At 32.7% G+C, this 21528-nt stretch overlaps 1 protein-coding gene across 1 annotated transcript in view; it reads left to right on the top strand.

Annotated features, from left to right (window-relative positions):
- Window positions 1–17855, top strand: part of LOC145669528 (uncharacterized) — a 39325-nt gene extending 21470 nt beyond the window's left edge. The window contains exons 3-5 of the mRNA XM_081737709.1: window positions 5046–5129; window positions 12551–12605; window positions 14546–17855. Of these exons, the coding sequence (XP_081593835.1) occupies window positions 5046–5129; window positions 12551–12605; window positions 14546–15243 (837 nt within the window). The 3' untranslated portion in view covers window positions 15244–17855. The remainder of the gene's footprint in view (window positions 1–5045; window positions 5130–12550; window positions 12606–14545) is intronic.
- Window positions 17856–21528: the final 3673 nt, after the last annotated feature.

Below are 21528 nucleotides of genomic sequence, written 5' to 3' on the forward strand. Positions count from 1 at the left end.
TACGGGGTAAATATATAAAAGAGTTTGGACGGAGAATGGATAGATAGGGTAAATATATAAAAGAGACGTACACATGGTCAGACAGGCTAAATATATAAAAGAGTTTAGACCGACACATGGACAGACATGGTAAATATATAAAGAAGTTTAGACGGACACATAGATAGACAGGGTAAATATATAAAGGAGTTTGGACAGACAGGGTAAATATATAAAGGAGTTTGGACAGACAGGGTAAATATAAAGGAGTTTGGATGGACACATGGACAGACAGGGTAAATATGTAAAGGAGTTTGGACGGACACATAGACAGACAGGGTAAATATATCAGAGAGTTTAGACGGACATATGGACAAAGAGAGTAAAAATATAAAGGAGTTTAGACGGACATATGGACAAACAGGGTAAATATATAAAAAAGGAGTTTGAACGGACACATGGACAGAAAGGGTAAATATATGAAAGTTTAGACGGACACATGGACAGACAGAGTAAATATATAAAGCAGTTTGGACTACACATGGACAGACAGGATAGATAGATATATAAAAAGAGTTTAGACGTACACATAGACTAGATAGGGTAAATATATAAAAGGGTTTTGGTAAACTCCTTTAAGACTGACTTATTATACAATGTATTCAATTTAGCGTGATTAGATTTTATAGGCTGTTCCGCCAATATTCTGCACCACATAATATCATTGTTACCCCTGAATTTCTTTTGGTTGGTAGCAAGATACCAGTTCGCTTAGAAGACAGGAAAATTCCATACTGGCAGATCGCCAATCAGGTTGTTGTTTACTTGGCGTTGTGTACGGAATTATCAAATTGCATTGTGACCTTTGCTGTGTGCATTGCTTCTTGCACTAAAATCAGTAAATAACGGAAAATTGGAATTTCTCGATTCGATTATAAAGGCTCGGTTTATGAAGATTAGGTGTATTAGCAGAAGATAAGCGGTATATTAGCACTATTCCTTTATATCGTCGTGTGTTCTGGATAAGCTCAAAGGAAGCATGATAGCTGTATGTGATCCCACTTGACTTTTGCTACGAAGGATTTGTTATTCGATCTTATGCAATGTGACTTTGTGGTAAAGAACATTGTGCCTCATTTTCACAAGGTTCTCCTTTTCTTCCCTCACCTTGGCCCCCCCTCAGAATTTCCAAAATTCATTCATTTGAAGTTCTCATATTTGTCTTCTTCAACCTGAAGAGGATAACGAAAAATGTTAAGCGAATTTACGTATTGCATCTAAAATCTTAGCATCAGTATTAATATTAGTTTTCATTTTATGCTTTTGTTTACCACTAGCGCATTCAGAATAGTTGTTTTCGGGAGGTGGATCGTTTCCTTTAGACGATACAAAATACAGGATATAAATTTATATATACAGGGTATTCATTTATTATGTAGCCAAAATCTACTAAAGTTTATTCAAGGAACGTTCAGTACCTCATGTAAACAAATACACGTGGTGATTGTTTGATTTTATTGGTTAGAGAGCCTTAGAACATCCATGCGGCAGAAGAAAATAGTCCTTGCTTATAAGGCTCATTACCAGAATTCCTTAGAATTAGACAACAGAAACAACACTTTATCTAAGAACTAAATTGAATTAATGCAATAAAAGAGAATAGACATGCATTGAAAGTGGTTTTGACCACACTTTAGCGCGAATCACAATTAACAATATGGTCGCATGAGGGGAATAAGTATAACATCGACAGGGTACAAGCACATGCTTCTCGAAAGAAGCGCTGACCGATAGCCAATCATCTGATGACTGGCGGAGTAATACAATTCTGCAATGTTTACATCAGACTCAGAAGATTCGTTGAATGAACTTTAGTGAAATCCTCACACCTAAACAATAAAAAAAAGTCTGAACATAAGGTGAAAAACGCGTTGTTTGAAAGTTACGAGATGCCGAAATCCAGAAAATTGTAACTTTGAGGCTGCCTAGCTCGAAAACTATTAGGAATATTAACGGCAATTAAAGAAATATTAGAGAAACTAGTACACTCTCTATCTAAATAACCATTTTTCAGAGTTGGGATGTATCGGCGCAACGGATTTTATAGAGGGAGCTTGCGATATAGTTTCCGCTCTTCCTCCCCTCTCTCTAAAATCATATGTGCCGGTACAACCCAACTCTGAAACATGGTAATTTAGATAGACAGTGTACTAGTTTCTCTAATATTTCTTTAACTGTCTTTGATATCTCTCATAGTTTTCGAGCGAAGCAGCCTCAAAGTTATAATTTTCTCGATTTCAGCATCTCGTAACTTTGAAACGACGCGTTTTTCGCCATATGTTCATATGGACTTATTTTTTATTGTTTAGGTGTGAGGATTTCACCAGTGGATTTTGGCTACATAATAAATGAACACCCGTACAAAATAATAATAATAATAATTTTTAATAGAGCATTTTATATAAATACTAGTCTTTGGGTAGTTGGGGGCTCCGCCCCCAACACCCGCATTTGCTCGATCTACGGCCTCGCACCTCTTAAACCTACAATTCTACCGAATTTCAAGTTTCTTTTCGTATTTCATTACCTAAATGATGAGATTTTGTATCTCAAGACAAAACCAATTTAAATAACATGGAGATTTTTCATTTCTCCTTTAGACCCCCTAAAAACTAAAAATAATCAGTTTTGACATTTTTCCGTGGATGGGGAAATACTCCTGGAAGGATACAATCATACCAAATTTCATCATTGTAGCTCTCCAGGAAGTGCCTAAACATTTTGGGGTGTAGAAGAGGTTCCATGGGAAAGATTGTTCTGTCCCGTTCCCCATAAAACCATTCTAAAGTTGGGAATTTTTATTATTTTTTTTATTTTATATATATACTAGCAGCGTTCACCCCGCTTCGCTGCGGTCACCCCGGAACGCAATAAACTTTGTTACTTAGATAATTTTTACTTTTTCGCTTTCAAGTGATATGATAAAAACCATAGAAGATTGCAGTAAATCTTAACATTATATCGCCTGTCATTTATGTTAACCCGCCCCGCTTCGCTGCGGTCATCCCGGTGCTGGCATATTGTAAAAGTGTCTGTAAAAATAAGCAAATCAATTAAAAAATTTTAAACAGAAGATTCAAGCTATTTTCCGCTGTATATCGCCTGTCATTTATGTTAACCCGCCGAGTGACACGGTCATGCGGGTTGCATATAAATACGTTTATTTTTACCTATGATGAACCAATAACAAAGGATTTGTACGTTATGGACACTTGAATGGTCAATTATCTCAAGACACTGGTAATTAAAAATTAAAGTGATATGATAAAAACCATCTAGGGTCCAAATCCTAATAACCCCCCAAAAATGAAAGAAATTGGTTCAGCCGTATTAGCGTGATGAGCGGACAAAGGATTTTGTACGTTCTCTTATATATATATAAAATATATATATATATATATATATATATATATATATATATATATATATATATATATATATATATATATATATATATATATATATATATATATTGACTTACTTAAGTAATGCTAGCGAAAACCTACAAGCATATCGAATTTCAGGTTATTGTTCCAATTCCAGGTACCTGAAATATGAGATTATAGGTCAAAAAAGAGCCCATTTAAATAACATGGGGAATATCTTCATCCCCTCTTTAGACCCCTTAAAAATAAAAAAAAAATGTAGTTTTATATATTTGTTAATAGCTTTTATGATACGCTGTAATAATATGCAATACTCGAAGTAGGTTAAGAGTTTCATTTCTGTTTATACTAGAATATAATCTTTTTCACAATTAAGAATTAAAAAGAAAAGGTATGCAAACTGTATTTTTTTTTTTAAAAAAAAGAAAGTATGCAAAATGACATACTTGATGTTATGTTCTGATGCGTAGTTTTTGAGAAATTTGAGTAAGTCGTTGGTTGCCAATCTATTTTGTTGATTATGTTATTGCAAGAATTGGTTATTTATTTATGTATTGTATATGAAAAATATGCATTGTCAAGTACCAGATTATAGCTATTCTCGTTTGATTTATGTTAACAGAGACTACATAAGCTTAAAAGTGACATACATACTTCTAACAGTGACATACATACTCCTAACAGTGACATTTCTAAAAATGACACACAAACTCGTAATTGTGACGTATATACTTTAAACAGTGACATGCTCTTGACAGTGACATATATATACTCCTAGCAGTGACATACATACTTCTAACAGTGACACACACTACTCCTAACAGTGACATGCTTCTGACAGTGACATACATACTCCTAACAGTGATACACGCTCCTGACAGTGACATTATTTTTAGCAATGACACACATATTCCTAACTGTGACATACTCCTAGCATTGACACAAATACTACCAACAGTAACACGCATACTCCTAACAGTGACATACATACTCCTAACAGTGACCTACGCTCCTGACAGTGACATATATACTCCTAACAGTAAGTATGCTCCTGACTGTGACATAATACTCCTAACAGGGTGACACACGCTCCTGACAGTGACACAAATACTACCAACAGTAAAACACATACTCCTAACAGTGACATGCATCTAACAGTGACATACATACTCCTAACAGTGACACACGCTCCTGACAGTGACATATATACTTCTAGCAGTGACATACATACTTCTAACAGTGACGTGCTTCTGACAGTGACATATATACTCCTAACAGTAAGTACACTCCTGACAGTGACATACATACTCCTAACAGGGTGACACACGCTCCTGACAGTGACATTATTTTTAACAATGACACACATATTCCTAACTGTGACATACCTAGCAGTGACACAAATACTACCAACAGTAACATATATACTTCTAACAGTGACACACGTTCCTGACAGTGACATACATACTCCTAACAGTGACACACGCTCCTGACAGTGACATACATACTCCTAACAGTGACATAGTACTTCTAACAGTGACACACACTAATTCTAATAAAGTTGATAATAAGTTCTCAGAACTGTATTTTCTTTCGGTAGTAATTCATTGTTTTTTGTTACAGAATTCGAAAGACTCAACATGTGACGAAGAACAATCTCAGCAGTATACAGATGTTTCTGTTATAGACGAAGATACAAATGATAAGGTATGAGTCTTTAAAGCTTCTAAAATATAAGATACGAATTTCGTAAACTCAAACTGTAAATTTTTGAAAAATCTAAGCCATGTCATTAAAATCATTCAGCACTTCGAAATCTACTGCTGGATGAAGGTATTCTCAACTCTTCTTCACAATTATATATTTGGGATAACTCTTTTTCGTGTTACTCTGCTGTGCTTCTTTATTTCGTCGCACTACTTTGTACAATGACGTTTCCTTGGTTCCGTCTTTTGGTATGCAGTCGAGATTGGTTCTGTCCACCAACTGTCATGTCTTCTTTTGTATGTCCGGCCAAATTACATTTTAGTGCATTGGTTTTTTACGATAATACCTATCATTCTATTATTTTCCTGATTCATATAATTGCTTTTCTTTATTTAATGGTAAGCATACATCTTTCCGTTATGGAGTACAGACGGTGATATGTCCATGAGTAGGGCCAGCCCTAGGCAATGTGCTGCCCTGTGCAATGACATTATTTGCTGCTCCCCTTTCCTTTGTTCAGAAAGAACAAATTTTAAAAGCCACGATTTCAAGTGTGCTATGTCATCGAAGGGGAGGGAAAGTGCATTCGCACTCAGAAAGACCTAAACACTACAAATACAACCTTGTTGTGTCTATTTTCTGTCTTTAAATAATTATCTGATGTTAATGAAAGATAAAGCAAACACATCTGCAGAGGAAAGATGATAATCCTTTTCATAGAATTCAATATTGAGCTTCAATTTCAATACATCAATTTGCAATTCCAGTCCAACTAGTTCTTTTATCTTTATTTCTTGATTTTCCTTCTACATCTGTTATTTTTTTTTTTTAATAAAACTTCTTTCCATCTTCAATGATAAGGACCTTCTTTGTGACAAAGACAAAACTAATTTTCGTACGAAAATTGTGATAACTAACTAAATGGAACAGATGTTCGCTACAATTCGAGAATTGAGTTCTTGTATTTGACAACAATCAAGCAATTCGTGCTGATATTTGTTTGACCATTTGCTTTAGTTTAAGGTTAATATGAACTTAAACCAATGCGACCTAAACATGATTTATGACTGTATTATTCAAATAGAAGGTTAGCTTAGTAAATTTGACTACCATCATCATGAAGTCTGTTTCCAACAAGAAATATATATTTTAAGTAATATAGTTATGACAGATTTCGCCGCCCCTCGAAACTTGCATGTGTTGCACATATGGTAGAGCTGGGCCTGTCCATGACCCCAATTCACATGTCAAAAGAGCTACGTAGAATACATTGAGAAATTTGCACTTCAGATATATTCCTATTTAACATTTTACTAGCGAAACTGTTTCTTCTTCACACACTTGGCCAGCACGATGATCTTTTATATTAAAATATCTCCCAACTTATTTGTAATATAAAATCGCTTGAAGAGCAATTTTATCACTAAAATGAAAAACACTTATTTTTGCTTCTCCAAAATTCATATAGATCGTTTTAAAAAGTCGAAACGAATGATCACTTTATCTCAAAATTATTTCATCTTTTTCCCATCTTAAAGTTAAGTCTTTCATTGGGTTCGTACAGTCCGCAGCAAAAAACCTGCGACATCAGCATGTAAGTTTATTGTGAAACTACGCCTAACAGCCCAGGGAATAAACTTAACGTCTAAGTGGCACGAATCGCACCAGGAGAAACCTTGGCGTTCTCCCCTGCACACTTATTTTGGAGCAAAATACTTCGTCGTTTCACAAGAAACTTACATGCTCATGTTGCAGTTTTTTTTTTTTCTGCGGACTGTACAAGATGGTGGGTTGGTGGAAAAATAAGTTGTTTAATATAGAAGCCATTTTATATTTCACAACAAAGTTTTCTTATGGGAGTTTTTTTTTTTTTTTTTTTTTTTTTTTCAAATATACTAATAAGGCTTTTGTACTCATATTTTCTAGTTTCAAAACTAGAAGACTTACCATAACATTTAATAAGGCATATACAGTGTGTATCAAAAGGATTGTATAACTTTGAAAACTCTATTGATTTATTTATTTAGCTTACAGACATGGTTTTGGTGTCATGTTATAGCAAAATATATCAAGCTTTTTATTTTATACCTAAAGAGGTTAACTGTGGCTTCCATTGCCACTTGCTCTACAACGTCTTCGGACGTACAGGGAAGACCTGAAGATTTATCGTGTCTTACCGAATATCCAGTTTCAATAAAATACTTATGCCACTCATAAATAGTAGTCCGACTGGAAGGATCTTTACCATACTTCGTACGAAAACTACGTTGCACAGTTGTCGCAGACTTGGATTCTTGAAACCAAAACACACAGCTAGCACGCTCGTGAACAGTAAAGGCAGCCATCTTTGCTGCAACTGCCGCTAGCGCTTGCAGTGGCTTGTTTCTGTACTAGTGTACTAAATGAGTCAAAACGTGATGTATTTTGTTACAAAATGACACCAAAACCATGTCTGTAAGATAAATGAATATGACTTTTCAAAGTTGTAAAGTTGTTTTTGATATACCGTGTATATATAATGATGTAATGCATTTTCAATTCTGTGTAGAACAAATAAGTCACGGATAAGATTTTTTTTTCGAGTGGTAGTCATTACGTGACAAAGTTACATTTACACATGTGCACTACATGAGAAGCCATTTTGGTCTGCGTGGTTATGATTAGTATGCTAACCCTAGTATATGATACAAAACAAATTAATCATTTATGTTTGTGTACTAAGGTTAACATACTATATTATTCACATACAGACCAAAAATGGATTCTTATGAATTGTTAACGTGCTTAACTTTTGTCATGTAATGAATACCGCTCGGGAAAATCTTACAAATCTAGAGTGACATATTCGTTCACATACAAAACTACATTATGCTATTATATAGAGGTTCTACACATCATTGTAACATTATATACACATATGCATGAGCTTGGAAGCTGATAACTTGACGCCCACCTGTAATATCCTTTCTACTATTCACAGGAATTTTCTAATTCAAATAAATAAATAAATAAATACAATAAAAAAATAAAAAAAATAAACAAAAAATACGCAAGATAAAGTAAAAGGCTGGGATAAGTTATATTATCTATGTTGCATGAGGGCAGGGGACTCTCGAATTGGTGATTTTCTTACCTGTGAAAGATAATTTCGGGTAATTTCTTCTCACTCTTATTTGTACACCCATATGTGCAGCATATAACCATTGTGTAATATAAATCTGAAGCAACGACTTAAATAAAAATAAACGACCGTGAAGCCATACGTATCCTATGATTGGTGATTTTCTTACCTGTGAAAGATAATTTCGGGTAATTTCTTCTCACTCTTATTTGTACACCCATATGTGCAGCATGTAACCATTGTGTAATATAAATCTGAAGCAATGACTTAAATAAAAATAAACGACCGTGAAGCCATACGTATCCTATGATTGGTGATTTTCTTACCTGTGAAAGATAATTTCGGGTAATTTCTTCTCACTCTTATTTGTACACCCATATGTGCAGCATGTAACCATTGTGTAATATAAATCTGAAGCAACGACTTAAATAAAGATAAACGACCATGAAGCCATACGTATCCTATGATTGGTGATTTTCTTACCTGTGAAAGATAATTTTGGGTAATTTCTTCTCACTCTTATTTGTACACATATATGTGCAGCATGTAACCATTGTATAATATAAATCTGAAGCAACGACTTCAATGAAAATAAACAACAGATACACTACATGTCTACATATGAAAGTCGCAATGTTTTGAGCCAACATATATGGCAGAAACGAGGGTAGCCACCAATCAGACATGCCAATGCTAGAGTGTTTTTTGGTTTTTGAGCAGATCCTCTATTTTATAACATCCTTGGGTATCGCGAGTTATCGTCCAAGAGAACAAGTAAAATACTGCATACGTGCAAAAAGTCCCTCCGCATGACGTCACGGACAGAGAGCCAAAGAGAACGCTAAATGCGAATTGGGCAGGGCCAGGCCGAGGGGGTAGAGCTATGCCACCGCCCAAGGGCAAGTCTGAAGGGTGGCAAAATTTGAAAAAGAAAAGAATGCAGCGGCGGCAAAAGGGCAGCATGTGAAAGTACCCCCTAGGGCGGCAAAACTTCTAGCGCCAGCTCTGGAATTGGGGTAACTGTTATTTTATATACCTTGGTATGAGGGGTTCGTGATTATAAGGTGGTGTCAATAATCATATTGTGTGTGATTCTTTTAAAGCATTTTTGCTAGTTTTTTTAATAATTTTTCACCTATCTTCATCATAATTTATGTGAAAATAATTAATTGTAATACAATTACGAAAAACGTCATCGAAGAGTATATTTAACTTCAGTGGCGTATTTACGATTTTGTTTCGGGAGGGGCTTTGCTAACTTTCTGGGGGGGGGGGACTCTGACTGAAAATGTGAAAATTTTGCAAGATATTTCATATACTTTACTATAGTAAGTAAGATTTCGGGCGGGGTTTAAGCCCAGAAGCTTCCCCCCTCCTAAATACGCCACTGTTTAACTTAAATAAAAGGAAAATCTATAGTTAGGAAGACAATATACACGAAAAAAGAAGTTTACGGAATATTAAGAAGTAAGTTTAAAATATGGAAAGCAAGAACTATCCAGTCTTTTTTCCTGAATAGTAGCAGCTTCTTAAGAAGAATGAACTGTCATACTAATTAATTACAAACAATTACTACTGCTACAACTTATATTTAACAGCAGTTAATAATGAAACAATGATATTGTTATTATGTACCTTATCTGGGTCTCACGAAGTTATGAAAACGATTTACAATTATAAAATAAGAAATAATGTCTACTTGAACATGATTCAAGAATATAGAAAAAGGAATTTATAACAATTTGTTACTAAAAAATTTGTATAAAGCCTCACTTGTGAAGAACTAATGTCTGCGTCACTTAAAAATAATAAACTTCGAATGAGGTTTAGAAAAAAGACATCGTGTTTATTTTAATTTATGATTGCTCCCAATAAGTGTTTCACTAGTTACTCTACAAGCTTCTTCAAGAGTATAATAACAATATTAAAATCTCAGTACATGTACAGCTTTCTCGTCACCACCGAACACCAGTCTTATAGAAACATATTCAAGTTAACGTTACACTAAAAAATCCTGGAGGATAATTTTATTGTTTTTTGTTTATTTTGTAAAATTTGAATTTTTTATTAAGAAACTAAGCAAGAAAATGTCATTACACGTTATAGCCATATATACAAACCAGAATATTGAGGAAATCGAAAAAAAAAAAAAAAAAAAAAACGATGTTATTCGCATTCGTGTAAACACAGTGAGGAATGTCGCGAAATAGCAACGCAAGGAAGATTGAGGTATCAAATACCAAGTGTATTATTTCCCTAGAGAAATATTAACTATGAGTAACTTTAGTTTACTCCAAGATATTTAGTTACCGGAACGGTTTCGATGGTTGCTTCCATCATCTTCAGCGGCGTTCTTCAAAGCGTCAACTTCCTAATCACATCCCTTGTAAATAGGGTGACCAGATGTACTGATTTTCGCAGTACAGTATTGTTTTTCAAAGAGCTGTCCTGCGTGTTGCGAAGACGCCTAGAAAATCGAGAAATGTCCTTCTTTTTTAAAATGTTTTGCGTTTAAAATATGCTGAGTTAACTTATTTGCAATATTTTAATGTTTCATTCTTCATTCACAACATTTTGAATCACAGGCCCTCTTTTCTTGAATGATGAACCGCTGTTTTTTTTAACACTTCCAAAGATTAGGGATGAAGAACAATCAACAAACCATTTTTAGCAATACATTGTTTTTACTAAGAAGACCTTCTTAAGATATCGGTAAGATAGAAAGTTTCTTTTTCAACTTACGACAGTGATGCTAACCAAGTTAAGTAGAAGTTTCCTCGTGCCGGCCTAAATTTTCTCTCATTCCTTAAAATAATACCATACCTCGAAAATCGATAAAAAAAAAATCCTTTAGCCCATCACGAAGTTTCACTGTACATGTACGTTCATAAAAATAAAGCACTTTGTCATTCATCAAAGCATTTAAAGTTGTGTTGAATTCCTGGAATCCTTTTGTTCAGTACTTTCCTTTTAACAAAAATGAATGATAAACTTAAGGTTAATGTTAGATTAAATAAGGACATACGTATTGCCGATTCAGTAAACTATCGTATACTATTATACTTGTATCCTACTTTTCGCTTGTCGGAATCTGGTCACCCTACTTGTAAACAATAAGAGAAGCAACTGCTTCCTTTAATCACATCTCTTGTTGTCAGCCATGATTTCTAAGAAGTTTAGTAGTATTGTTCAGGTGTCCTAAAAGGGGTAATCTTTTTAATGAAAAGCAAAGTACAAATTAATAAGCCAGTCTGGTAATCTATAACAAGTAATCTAAATATCTAAATGTTCAAAGTAATTCAATAAACTCCTATATGTAAGACTCCATTTGTTTAAAATGCTTAGTAGTATTAAATTTTCATCTAATACTTCTCACCAAACCATGTCTTTGATTCTGTGGAATGATAAATATTGATATTGATTCTGTGGAATGATAAATATTTATATCTATTCTCTGGAAGGGTAAATATTTATATTGATTGTGTGGAACGATAAATCTTTATATTGATTCTATAGTATGATAAATATTTATGTTAATTCTGTGGAGCAATAAATATCTATATTGATTCTGTGGAACGATAAATATTTATATTGATTCTGTGGAACGATAAATATTCATATTGATTCTGTGGAACGATAAATATTTATATTCATTCTGTGGAATGATAAATATTTATATTGATTTTGTGGAACGATAAATATTTATATTCATTCTGTGGAACGATAAATATTTATATTCATTCTGTGGAATGATAAATATTTATATTGATTCTGTGGAACGATAAATATTTATGTTGATTCTGTGGAATTATAAATATTTATATTAATTCTGTGGTACAATAAATATCTATATTGATTCTGTGGAACGATAAATGTTTATATTGATTCTATGAAACGAGAAATGTCTGTATTGATTCAGTGGAACGATAAATATTTATATTGATTCTGTGGAACGATAAATATCATATTGATTCTGTGAAACGATAAATATTTATATTCATTCTGAGGAATGATAAATATTTATATTGATTCTGTGGAACGATAAATATTCATATTGATTCTGGGGAATGATAAATGTTTATGTTGATTCTGTGGAATGATAAATGTTTATATTGATTCTGTGGAACGATAGATATTTATACGAAGTATTAATGCGTAGAAAATTTAGGTGAGTCTATTTTTCATAGTGTAATTTTGATTTCGTAAATGAAGCTAAACAAAATATTCATGTAAATTGTGAAAATAAAAGTTTTTTCAACACATTGGAAAGTTAGAGTAATTTATATTCTACTCATTTCAGGTGAATAAGATGGTACCCATGTCAACTCATCCTACTTTCTCCGGAGATATGAAACGTAAGTTGGAATTTTTATGACAATATTTGCTTATAATATTGTTTTTTTCACTTGTTAATATGACATTATATATACGTATTCTGTTATTCTTTTGTACGTAGACTTATCAGATGTATAGTTTAAAAAAAAAAAAAAAAAAAAACAAACAAACAAACAAAAAAAAAAAAAACTAGGTATTTAATGTACTCGGAGCCCATCATGTAATATCTATTTGGTAGAGACAATAATAGTCCGGGATTTTTCCCTTCACCAGTGTTACTATAAAAATGATTCTCTATAAAATAAAGTTCTTGTAATATAAATAAGTGTTTCCAATATACAACCTTAGCACACGTAAAGTAGCCTTGGTTTTGATGAAGGTAGAGATTAGGTTTTATACGGACCCTCCTTTGCCCAATGCGGCCTCCAAAGTGTTGTAACTAAAGAAGCTGGTCTCACAAGGACACCCCCTTTTGCCCAATGCAGCTACTAGAGATCAGATGAGGTGGGATCTCCCTTGTCCAATGCGACTTCGGGAGCAGGTGTTATAGGTTACGTGATGAGTGCTCCACTAATAATTTGGTCCTCTTCTGGCCTTCTATTATAGGTAATTTCTGGGTGGCTTGTTCTTCATCGGGTTCCGTCGTGCGGGTTTCCTGTTTTCTTGTTTATGTCATGTGTTGACTGCTTGAATTAATGGCTATAAACAACAGCACTTGTTCTATGGTTGTTGCATGTGCTTTGAAGGAATGATACACTGAATTGTGGGGATCTTACAATATATTAAAATTACATCATTTTCTTTTGTCGATTACTTTACAGTAAAAAATATTAAAATGAAAGTGAAGCCTTTACATATCTCGTAGCTATGCTGTGTAGATTAAAGAAAACCCGTGATTATGGGAGTTAGCTGGGAGGTTAAACGAGGCAATATGAAAGTAAATTGAGGTCATGTTATTTCTATAACCTTATAGTAGCGAGCAGTGATACGTCACAGTGGTAAGCAAAAGAAAATGGTACATACTCATTATAATGATTGTGAAAACTAAGGAGACGTTTTCGAGGGTTACTGTCTAACCCTAAGAATCTTTCATCTGAACAGATTAAACAGTGACAAATATTTTATGGTGGTTCATCCTAGACGTATTTCTTTTATTCCTTTTGGTACATATGCACATTCTAATTTTGTAGTTAACTACCTCTTGTTAATAAGCTACCAGTGTTTTCCTCGGAGCAAAAGATGTTTGGAGAAAATCTTAAGGGAATTCATATTTCAAAACCTCTGCTACATTTCGAGAAGTCGTGTCAGGTACCAATAGTTGACAATTGAGATGGTTAGCTTTAACCTTGAGAATTTTCCGGAATTACTACAGCTTCCCACTGATGAATGGAGCCGATAATGTTTTTACCAAAACAGACAGGGTAAATAAAGTACGTATTTCTGAATTCCTGTACGTAGTTTTTCTTATTAACATCTCCCCTCACCAACCCTTTATCAGGATAGTGTTCTGGCCATTGACCTCCAAGAACAAATCATGGGAATCTATGCTCCTCTGTCTCCAGCAACAAATATAGAACATTTGGCTCTCATATGGGAATACGAAAGAGTTAAGAAAAATAACAAAATTATATTTTGCATGGCCAAGATACGCAGGGAAATTTAGCATTATCATCTTAGGTAAACATTGCTTCAATGCGGCCAACTTCCAAGATAGACAGGTGTCCAACTTGCAGAGTAATAAGTTATAAGTGTCTTATGGAAAAATGCAGGTCAAGACAAACCAGGCCAAAATGAGCAGGTGGTCAACTTAGAGAGGTGCGCGAGTTGACAGGTTTTACTGTATTATTAGAACACTACATAATTCTAGTATTTTTTTTTTTTTTTTTAAATCGTGTTTATCATGTTAAAACTATATCCTATTTAATGCAACTTTCAGATTAATATGAGCGTATTTTTCCAGCTGTTACATCAGGCATTGCAACCTATGTTCCAACGCAGAAACCGGAATGGAAGAGGTACAAACAGTACACCCGCAATGACATAATGGCTGCCATAGACGCTGTGAGGAATGGGATGAGTGCCTTACAAGCAGCCAGAAAATATGGAGTTCCTTCTCGCACTTTATATGACAAGGTAAAAAAATTAGGTATTACTACTAGCCGTCCGTTTAAACGAGGCAGTTTCCCATTTGGTTTAAAAGCTGATCAACTGTCTAATTGTTCCCCTGGTGGCTACATGGGTATTCCAGATAATGACGAGCCCCCGCCACTGGAACCTTGCATGATTCATATGCCAGAATCACAGGGTAGTGGTGGCGGGATCATCAAAAATGAAATTGATCGCGATGTCATGGCATCGTCAATGGTTGGCGCTAATATGTTGAGTCCTAACAGGCCATCGCCTACAAGTCCAAGTATGAAGTACATGACGGCGGACGAGAGATTACGAAGAAGTTTAAGTCCGAGTCCTACGGTGAACGATATTCACGATGAGGTGGAAGATCTGTCCGTTGGACGCAAGGAATCTCAAATGTTACCACTAAATATATCGAAAATTAAGGAGGACATGGAAAATGTGCATCGGGAAGCCCACATGGATGGCATTCAAGATGGCCGTCAAGACAGTAGAGGTAATGGGTTAGACGATACAAGAGATTAGAATATTCTGGTTGGTTGGAATAGGTACTGGTCCCACCTGACCACTCATGAAATAACATACCTCTTTACCAATACAAAGCAGTATGTTTGAAAAGACTGCAATATTTTTAAGGTAGCGCTGAAGCTTTATATAGAAATATATATATTATATATACATAGTATATACATATAATATATATATATATATACACATTTAAATAAATATATCTATATATATATATCCGATGTTAACTGTATCAGCATCTGAAAAATATCAGTGCAATATTTATATGTGTTGATTCTTAAAAAGAAAAATCTACCGTAATAGTATCCGGTTATTAAAATACAGAATTGTAACTGTATGAAATACTAGATAAAAATTCAATAGTTCATTTTTTTTTTACATATACAAATAATACATTACGTAGTTTTACTGTTTTAGTTGTCCGTAATGGATATCTTTGTATATATATATATTTGTATCCAAACACACAAAAGAAATCATCAGACTTAAAAAAAAAAAAAAAAAATGTTGACATTCAAGTTGAAACTTCTTGAAAAAAAAAGAGGTCTGTCATATCAGTTTTTTTTTCTTAGCACCAGTTTTCAAGTTGTAACTTTACAGAAAAATACACTTTTAATGGTCAGAAATTAGAATTAATTAAAAAAACAAAAAGTAAAAAACGGGACCAACCAAATATGATCATCAAAGACTTACGTAGTTATCATAACAATAATAATAACTTTCTTGGTTCCTTTTAACGAGTTTGTGAGGAACCAATTTTTACAAGACTGATATATATATATCTATAAATAAATAAATATATAAATATATTGCATTGTAGGTATAGTTGGGTTTTTTGAACAGTTTCAAATGTTCAATTGTGCCCATTGTTTTTTTTTTTCGTTTTTTTGCTCGTCAATAATTACTTAATTATTGATTGAGCATTGTGATTCAAGAGACTGATTAATATTCATGTATTGACCTCAATGTGTGTAGTTTTTTCCTCCTTTTTCTAAAGGTTAGGACAGAGAGAGAGAGAGAGAGAAAAAAAAATTGAAAATGATAAAGTGGGGTGATTTCTTGCTGTTTATTTCAATCTGAAACACTGGCTGTTTTTTTTTTTTTTTAAAAAAAAGCTTAATAAAAAAGTCAGGGTTGATGCAATCTTAAACAGAAAGATGGTGACGTAGAAACAGTAGTCTGTACAGATTAAGATTAAGAGGCAAAAAATAATGTTTATGTAGATAATAGGAGAAGAAATAGAATATGTATATATATATAAAATTATTATTATTATTATTATGTGTAAAATATGAAATATGGTTACTGAAGTGCATTAAACCAAACCAGGCGGGTGCTGTAATTAGAGAAATGAAGATCCTTGTGTGAGATAGGTTATGTACTATACATCATCTGTCTCATTAAAAAAAAATGTGGCAGTTTTTTTTTTAATTGAAAAAAGTCTTTAAGACGATAGCTGTATGTTGAAACAACATTCTGTAATTCTATATAGATATATACATATACATTTATATATATATATATATATTAACAACAGATTGGTTTATGTTTTTAAAATATGTGTGTGGCCCCTGTTGAGATAAACATAACAACAAGAACAACAACAAAATAATAATAATAATAGATATGTTACGTGGTGGCTGTAAAAACAGAACAATCTGTGGTTTATTTTACATTTTTTTTTCTCCTTCACAGAAAATAATGCAAGATTGTATATTGCCTGATTTGAAGTGATTTTGTAATGTTTTGTTTCGATGGACTGTTCTCATTTAATAATGGTTTTGGGATGCAAGTTATTTTTTTTTTTTTCCCTATCGTAAATGTAGATTTGCCGTACGTATTATTAAACAAAATGTTTCTAAAGGGAAGAGGCAGTGTTATGTGTTGTAGTTATGCGGGAAGGATACATATAGGTACACTTCTTTTGTCTCTGATCATTATTATTATTGTGTCCGTATGAACTAACTGTTTTGAAGCTAGTTGTCGTAGCTGTGTGGCTTTGCTAAAGTGATACATACATTTTTTTTTGCTTTGTTTTGTTTCTTTATGTAAGAGACAGATGGATATACGAGGGACATGCAGTATGTGTTGTTAAAGAGCTCAGAATTTTTATGTTAAAATGCACACATTGGACCCGAATTTTTTCATTGTAGAAAAAAATCATTACATTGCATGCATTTTTTTGCCATACAGTAGCATCAATTTGTTGGTTTGTTTTCATGTTTTTTTTTTAATAAGACAGAAAAAAGATGAGAATTATTTTTTTGTTAATTTTAGCGTGTTTGTTCATACATCAACTGTGATCCACCCTGACTGAATATTTCGGTATATAGCTCATTTTGAATACGTGGGAATTTAGGGGACAATGGTACCATTTGATTATCGTATTTAAAACTCAATACAACAGACTGATGTTTGGCCTGTATTTATGCTTTTTTTTAACAAAAAAAAAAAAAAAAAAAAAAAATACTCTAGTCAGTTGAAGCATTTTTTAAAAAGAAAAATACCATTATTAAGTTCGTTAAACTGCACTCACAAAACACCTAAAAAAAACTTTTCTCATTTTATTATATATATATATATATATATATATATATATATATATATATATATATATATATATATATACGAGTTATGTGTGCTTTTCAAATGATATCATCGTGTTCTCTGATCCCACAACTTTCATATTCAAAGCATTTATTTTTTTAAAAATTATAAAATTACAAGAAAAATAATATTTAAAAAAAATACAAAATAGCATGTCACTCAGTGTTAAGTACATACAAGTTATAGGGTTCGTAGTTATGTTAACCTAATTTCATGTAAGCTTCATGTAAGTTTTAAATGTGTACAAATTTCCCATATATTTAATCATTTTTATTATTATTATTATTTCATAGTTTTCATTACTCTATGTGTTAACATAGAACAAGAAGACTGATTACTTATACATGTATAGTTTTTTCTAATTGTTCAGACTGATTGTAAAAAAAAATAATAAGAGATACGTGTCACAGTCAACTAAGATGCCTTATCCTTTACTGTAAAAAAAAAAAAAGTAGAAAAAATACTGAAAAAAATAGTGCAAAAAGAATGAAATGTTCAAAAAGAAAAAAAATTCTTCTGCACAAGAAAAAAATTAAAATATGCAATATTAGAAAATGATAAAAATGTAGATATTATATATATATATATATAAAAAATATATAATGATATATATAAGGTAAAACAGGCATAATTTTTTTCCATGTCCTAAGGGCATGCTAAAAACAAATGGGAAAGTCTGTGATGTAAAAAAAAAAAGAAGAAAAAAAGAAAAGAAATGATGGGCTTGGCTGTAGAACAAAAACTGCATGTTGTTTTATTAACGCATGTAAGTTTTTTGCAATGCAGCATCGCATGCTATTGAAAAGTTTTTAGTAAGTGTGTTGGTGTTAACAGTTATCAGAGTTTAGTTAAAAATTTGTTAGATAGATAGATAGATATATATATATATTATCAACATATATATATGTAAAAGAAATAATGTGCCTTGAAACAGAACATTATTAACATTCGTAATTAAAAAGTGGACATTCCATTGAAAAAACAAATGTAATAAAATTATTTCTTTTTATGACAGAGAAATTTAAAAAAAAAAATTGAAAAAATAATTCGTTCGTAATTCAAAACCAAAATTATTGTATCCATTTTTAAAGGATTTAGTATTATTGTGGTGAATATCACTTAAAAATATATATATATATATAGTAAAGGAGTTGCATCTCTCTAATAATTTGTTTTTTATTTTTTAAAAAAAAGTGGGTTTCACTGTGTTTTCGGTTTTGGTTTTGGTTGTTTCTCTATTGTAATCTATTATGTTAAGTTCTTTTTTATATATATATAAATAATTTTATTTGTTGTGGCTGCTATATATAAAAAAAGCTTAAGAACTGTTATAAAAACAGCCAATGCCATATTTGTCTAAATATCGCCTTGTTTTCATGTGTATACAGGCTGTTTCGAAACAACACCGACAACGTTTGGGAGGTGATTCCTAACACCAAGATAAGACAAAAAGTATTGACCAACCTGAGTGCAGAAACCCGTCATTTCGGGGTTATAGGCTGCCTAAACATATAAAAAACGAACTTTAAAAGTCCACGGGACCTTGGGAAAAAACTATGGGACCTAGACTTCGCTTAGGAACTAGTATGTGCCCGTTTCAAATATCCAAGTTTCAGAATCCTTGGTGAGTACTTCAAATTATATGCCTGTAGTCAAACTTCCTCTATAAAAATTGTTGCGTGAGTACTTTAGGATTCTGTAACTTGTATAATGTGAATAAGGCATACACTAGTTCCTAAGTGAAGTCTTGACCCGACTACAATAGGTTCCATAGTTTTCAAGCTATGGACCTTTAGAGTTCATTTTTTCATGTTTTCGGCAGTCTATAACTCCGAAAGGAAGCATTTGTGTACCCAGGTTGGTCTATACGTTTTGTCTTATCTTGGTGTCAGGTATCACCTCCCAAACACTGTTGGTGTTATTTTTAAACACCCTGTATATATATATGAAAGAGAACTCCCTATAGCATATTATCTCTTCTTGTAAAAAAAAAAAAAAAGCTATTGAGTGTTATCATATGTATATATATATAAACACTACAATAAGAAAAGGGGCATATTCTTTCTGTTGGAAACATTTCTTGCTATATAGTGGTTAATCTTTCTCTTATTGTTGTTGCATATGTGTAATAATTTTTAATTTTTTCCTTTCTTCAAATGATGGTGCATGTAATTTTTTTTAAAGATAAAATCGTATTTTGACTCATAATATTGTTAGGGAGTTAAATATCACACTTCTTTGCATTATAACAATATAGGTTATGTGATATATTTTTTTTTTCCCTTTAAGACTGATATGCACAGGGGTCAATGTTGCCAGTATTCAACATAAAGACTTCAATGTTTAATAATAATAATAGTAATAGTAATGTGTATTTTAAAACCAAAGGAAGGTGTCCTGTTGTGTTAGTTCATCAGTAATACCTATGTTAGATAGAAGGCATTTATCATATTTTCTTCTACAAAAATGGCAAGAACAATAGGTTTATTTTATATCGACAATTTCCGTAATGGTTATTACTCTTATGTTATTAATTGTGTTATATATATTATCTGAAATTATGTATGATCCAGATAAAAATAGGTATTTTAGGGGTTACTGTAACGCCACATATACAAACAGTGTATAGAAAGTTACTAAGAAAGAAAAAGAAAGCATGATAATTTTTACAAAACTGTACTGCTATGTTAGATATGTATATCGGTTACGTGGTTTAGTGTTGCCAGATATGGAATTTAAATCAGGTGTTCGGAATTTGTGATTAAAGAACACAAAACGAACACAAGAAAAGTGAACGTTCTCTCATAAAAGTATTGAGAACATTAAATAGAATCGACAGTGATTGTTCTTTGGAATTGATACCAGTGGAGGCAGTAGATGATTTAAATGCAGCCGTGTAGAATATATTTATGATTTTGAAAGATTAAAAGTTTGTTTCAGCAGTTGGGAAATGGATACTATCGTGATTAGCATATTTTTTTAAAAGGGAGTTTTCTGAATTCGACGAAATTACGTAGGATGTTAGGAAAATGTGTCATAATATCTTAAGAGTCTTCATCCCGGCGAAATTAAAATACCGCTAATTTTACAGTAATTATGTGATATCTTCAAATATATAAAAGATAATTGAAATATTGAGCAAGAGCGCCCTAGACAATATTATTTTGCGTGAGGTACCGTTATCACAAGTCACCTAGTGGCTTTCCGTCTTCAGCCGTTTAGAAACGCGAAAATAAATGCCGATTTTCAAAATGGCTCGAAATCGAAAGCAGATAAGTGAGTCGTGATAACGGTTTCTCATGTAAAATAATATTGTCTAGGGCGCTCTTGTTCCACATTTCGATTATCTTTGATCTATTTGAAAATATCACATAATTACTGTAAAATTAGCGGTATTTTAATTTCGCCGGGATGAAGACTCTTAAGAACAGATTCTTCACCTCAAAATAAGAAAATAAAGTTCATATGGACATGTGCTTTAAAATGGTTAGTTTCGAAGTTATAGGGTGCCGAAAACGTGAAACAAGTGAAATTTAGTAGTCCATAGCTCCATTAGTATGGCAGCTATCATGGTCGGGTCAAGACATCAGTGAGGAACTGGTTTGTGAACTATCCAAATATCCGTGTTTATGCTCCAGTACTTGCACATTAATTTTTAGAGATGTAGGTAGAGAG

Source organism: Thermobia domestica, chromosome 14, assembly GCF_964235325.1.
Source record: "Thermobia domestica chromosome 14, izTheDome1.hap1.1, whole genome shotgun sequence".
Lineage (NCBI taxonomy): Eukaryota > Metazoa > Arthropoda > Insecta > Zygentoma > Lepismatidae > Thermobia > Thermobia domestica.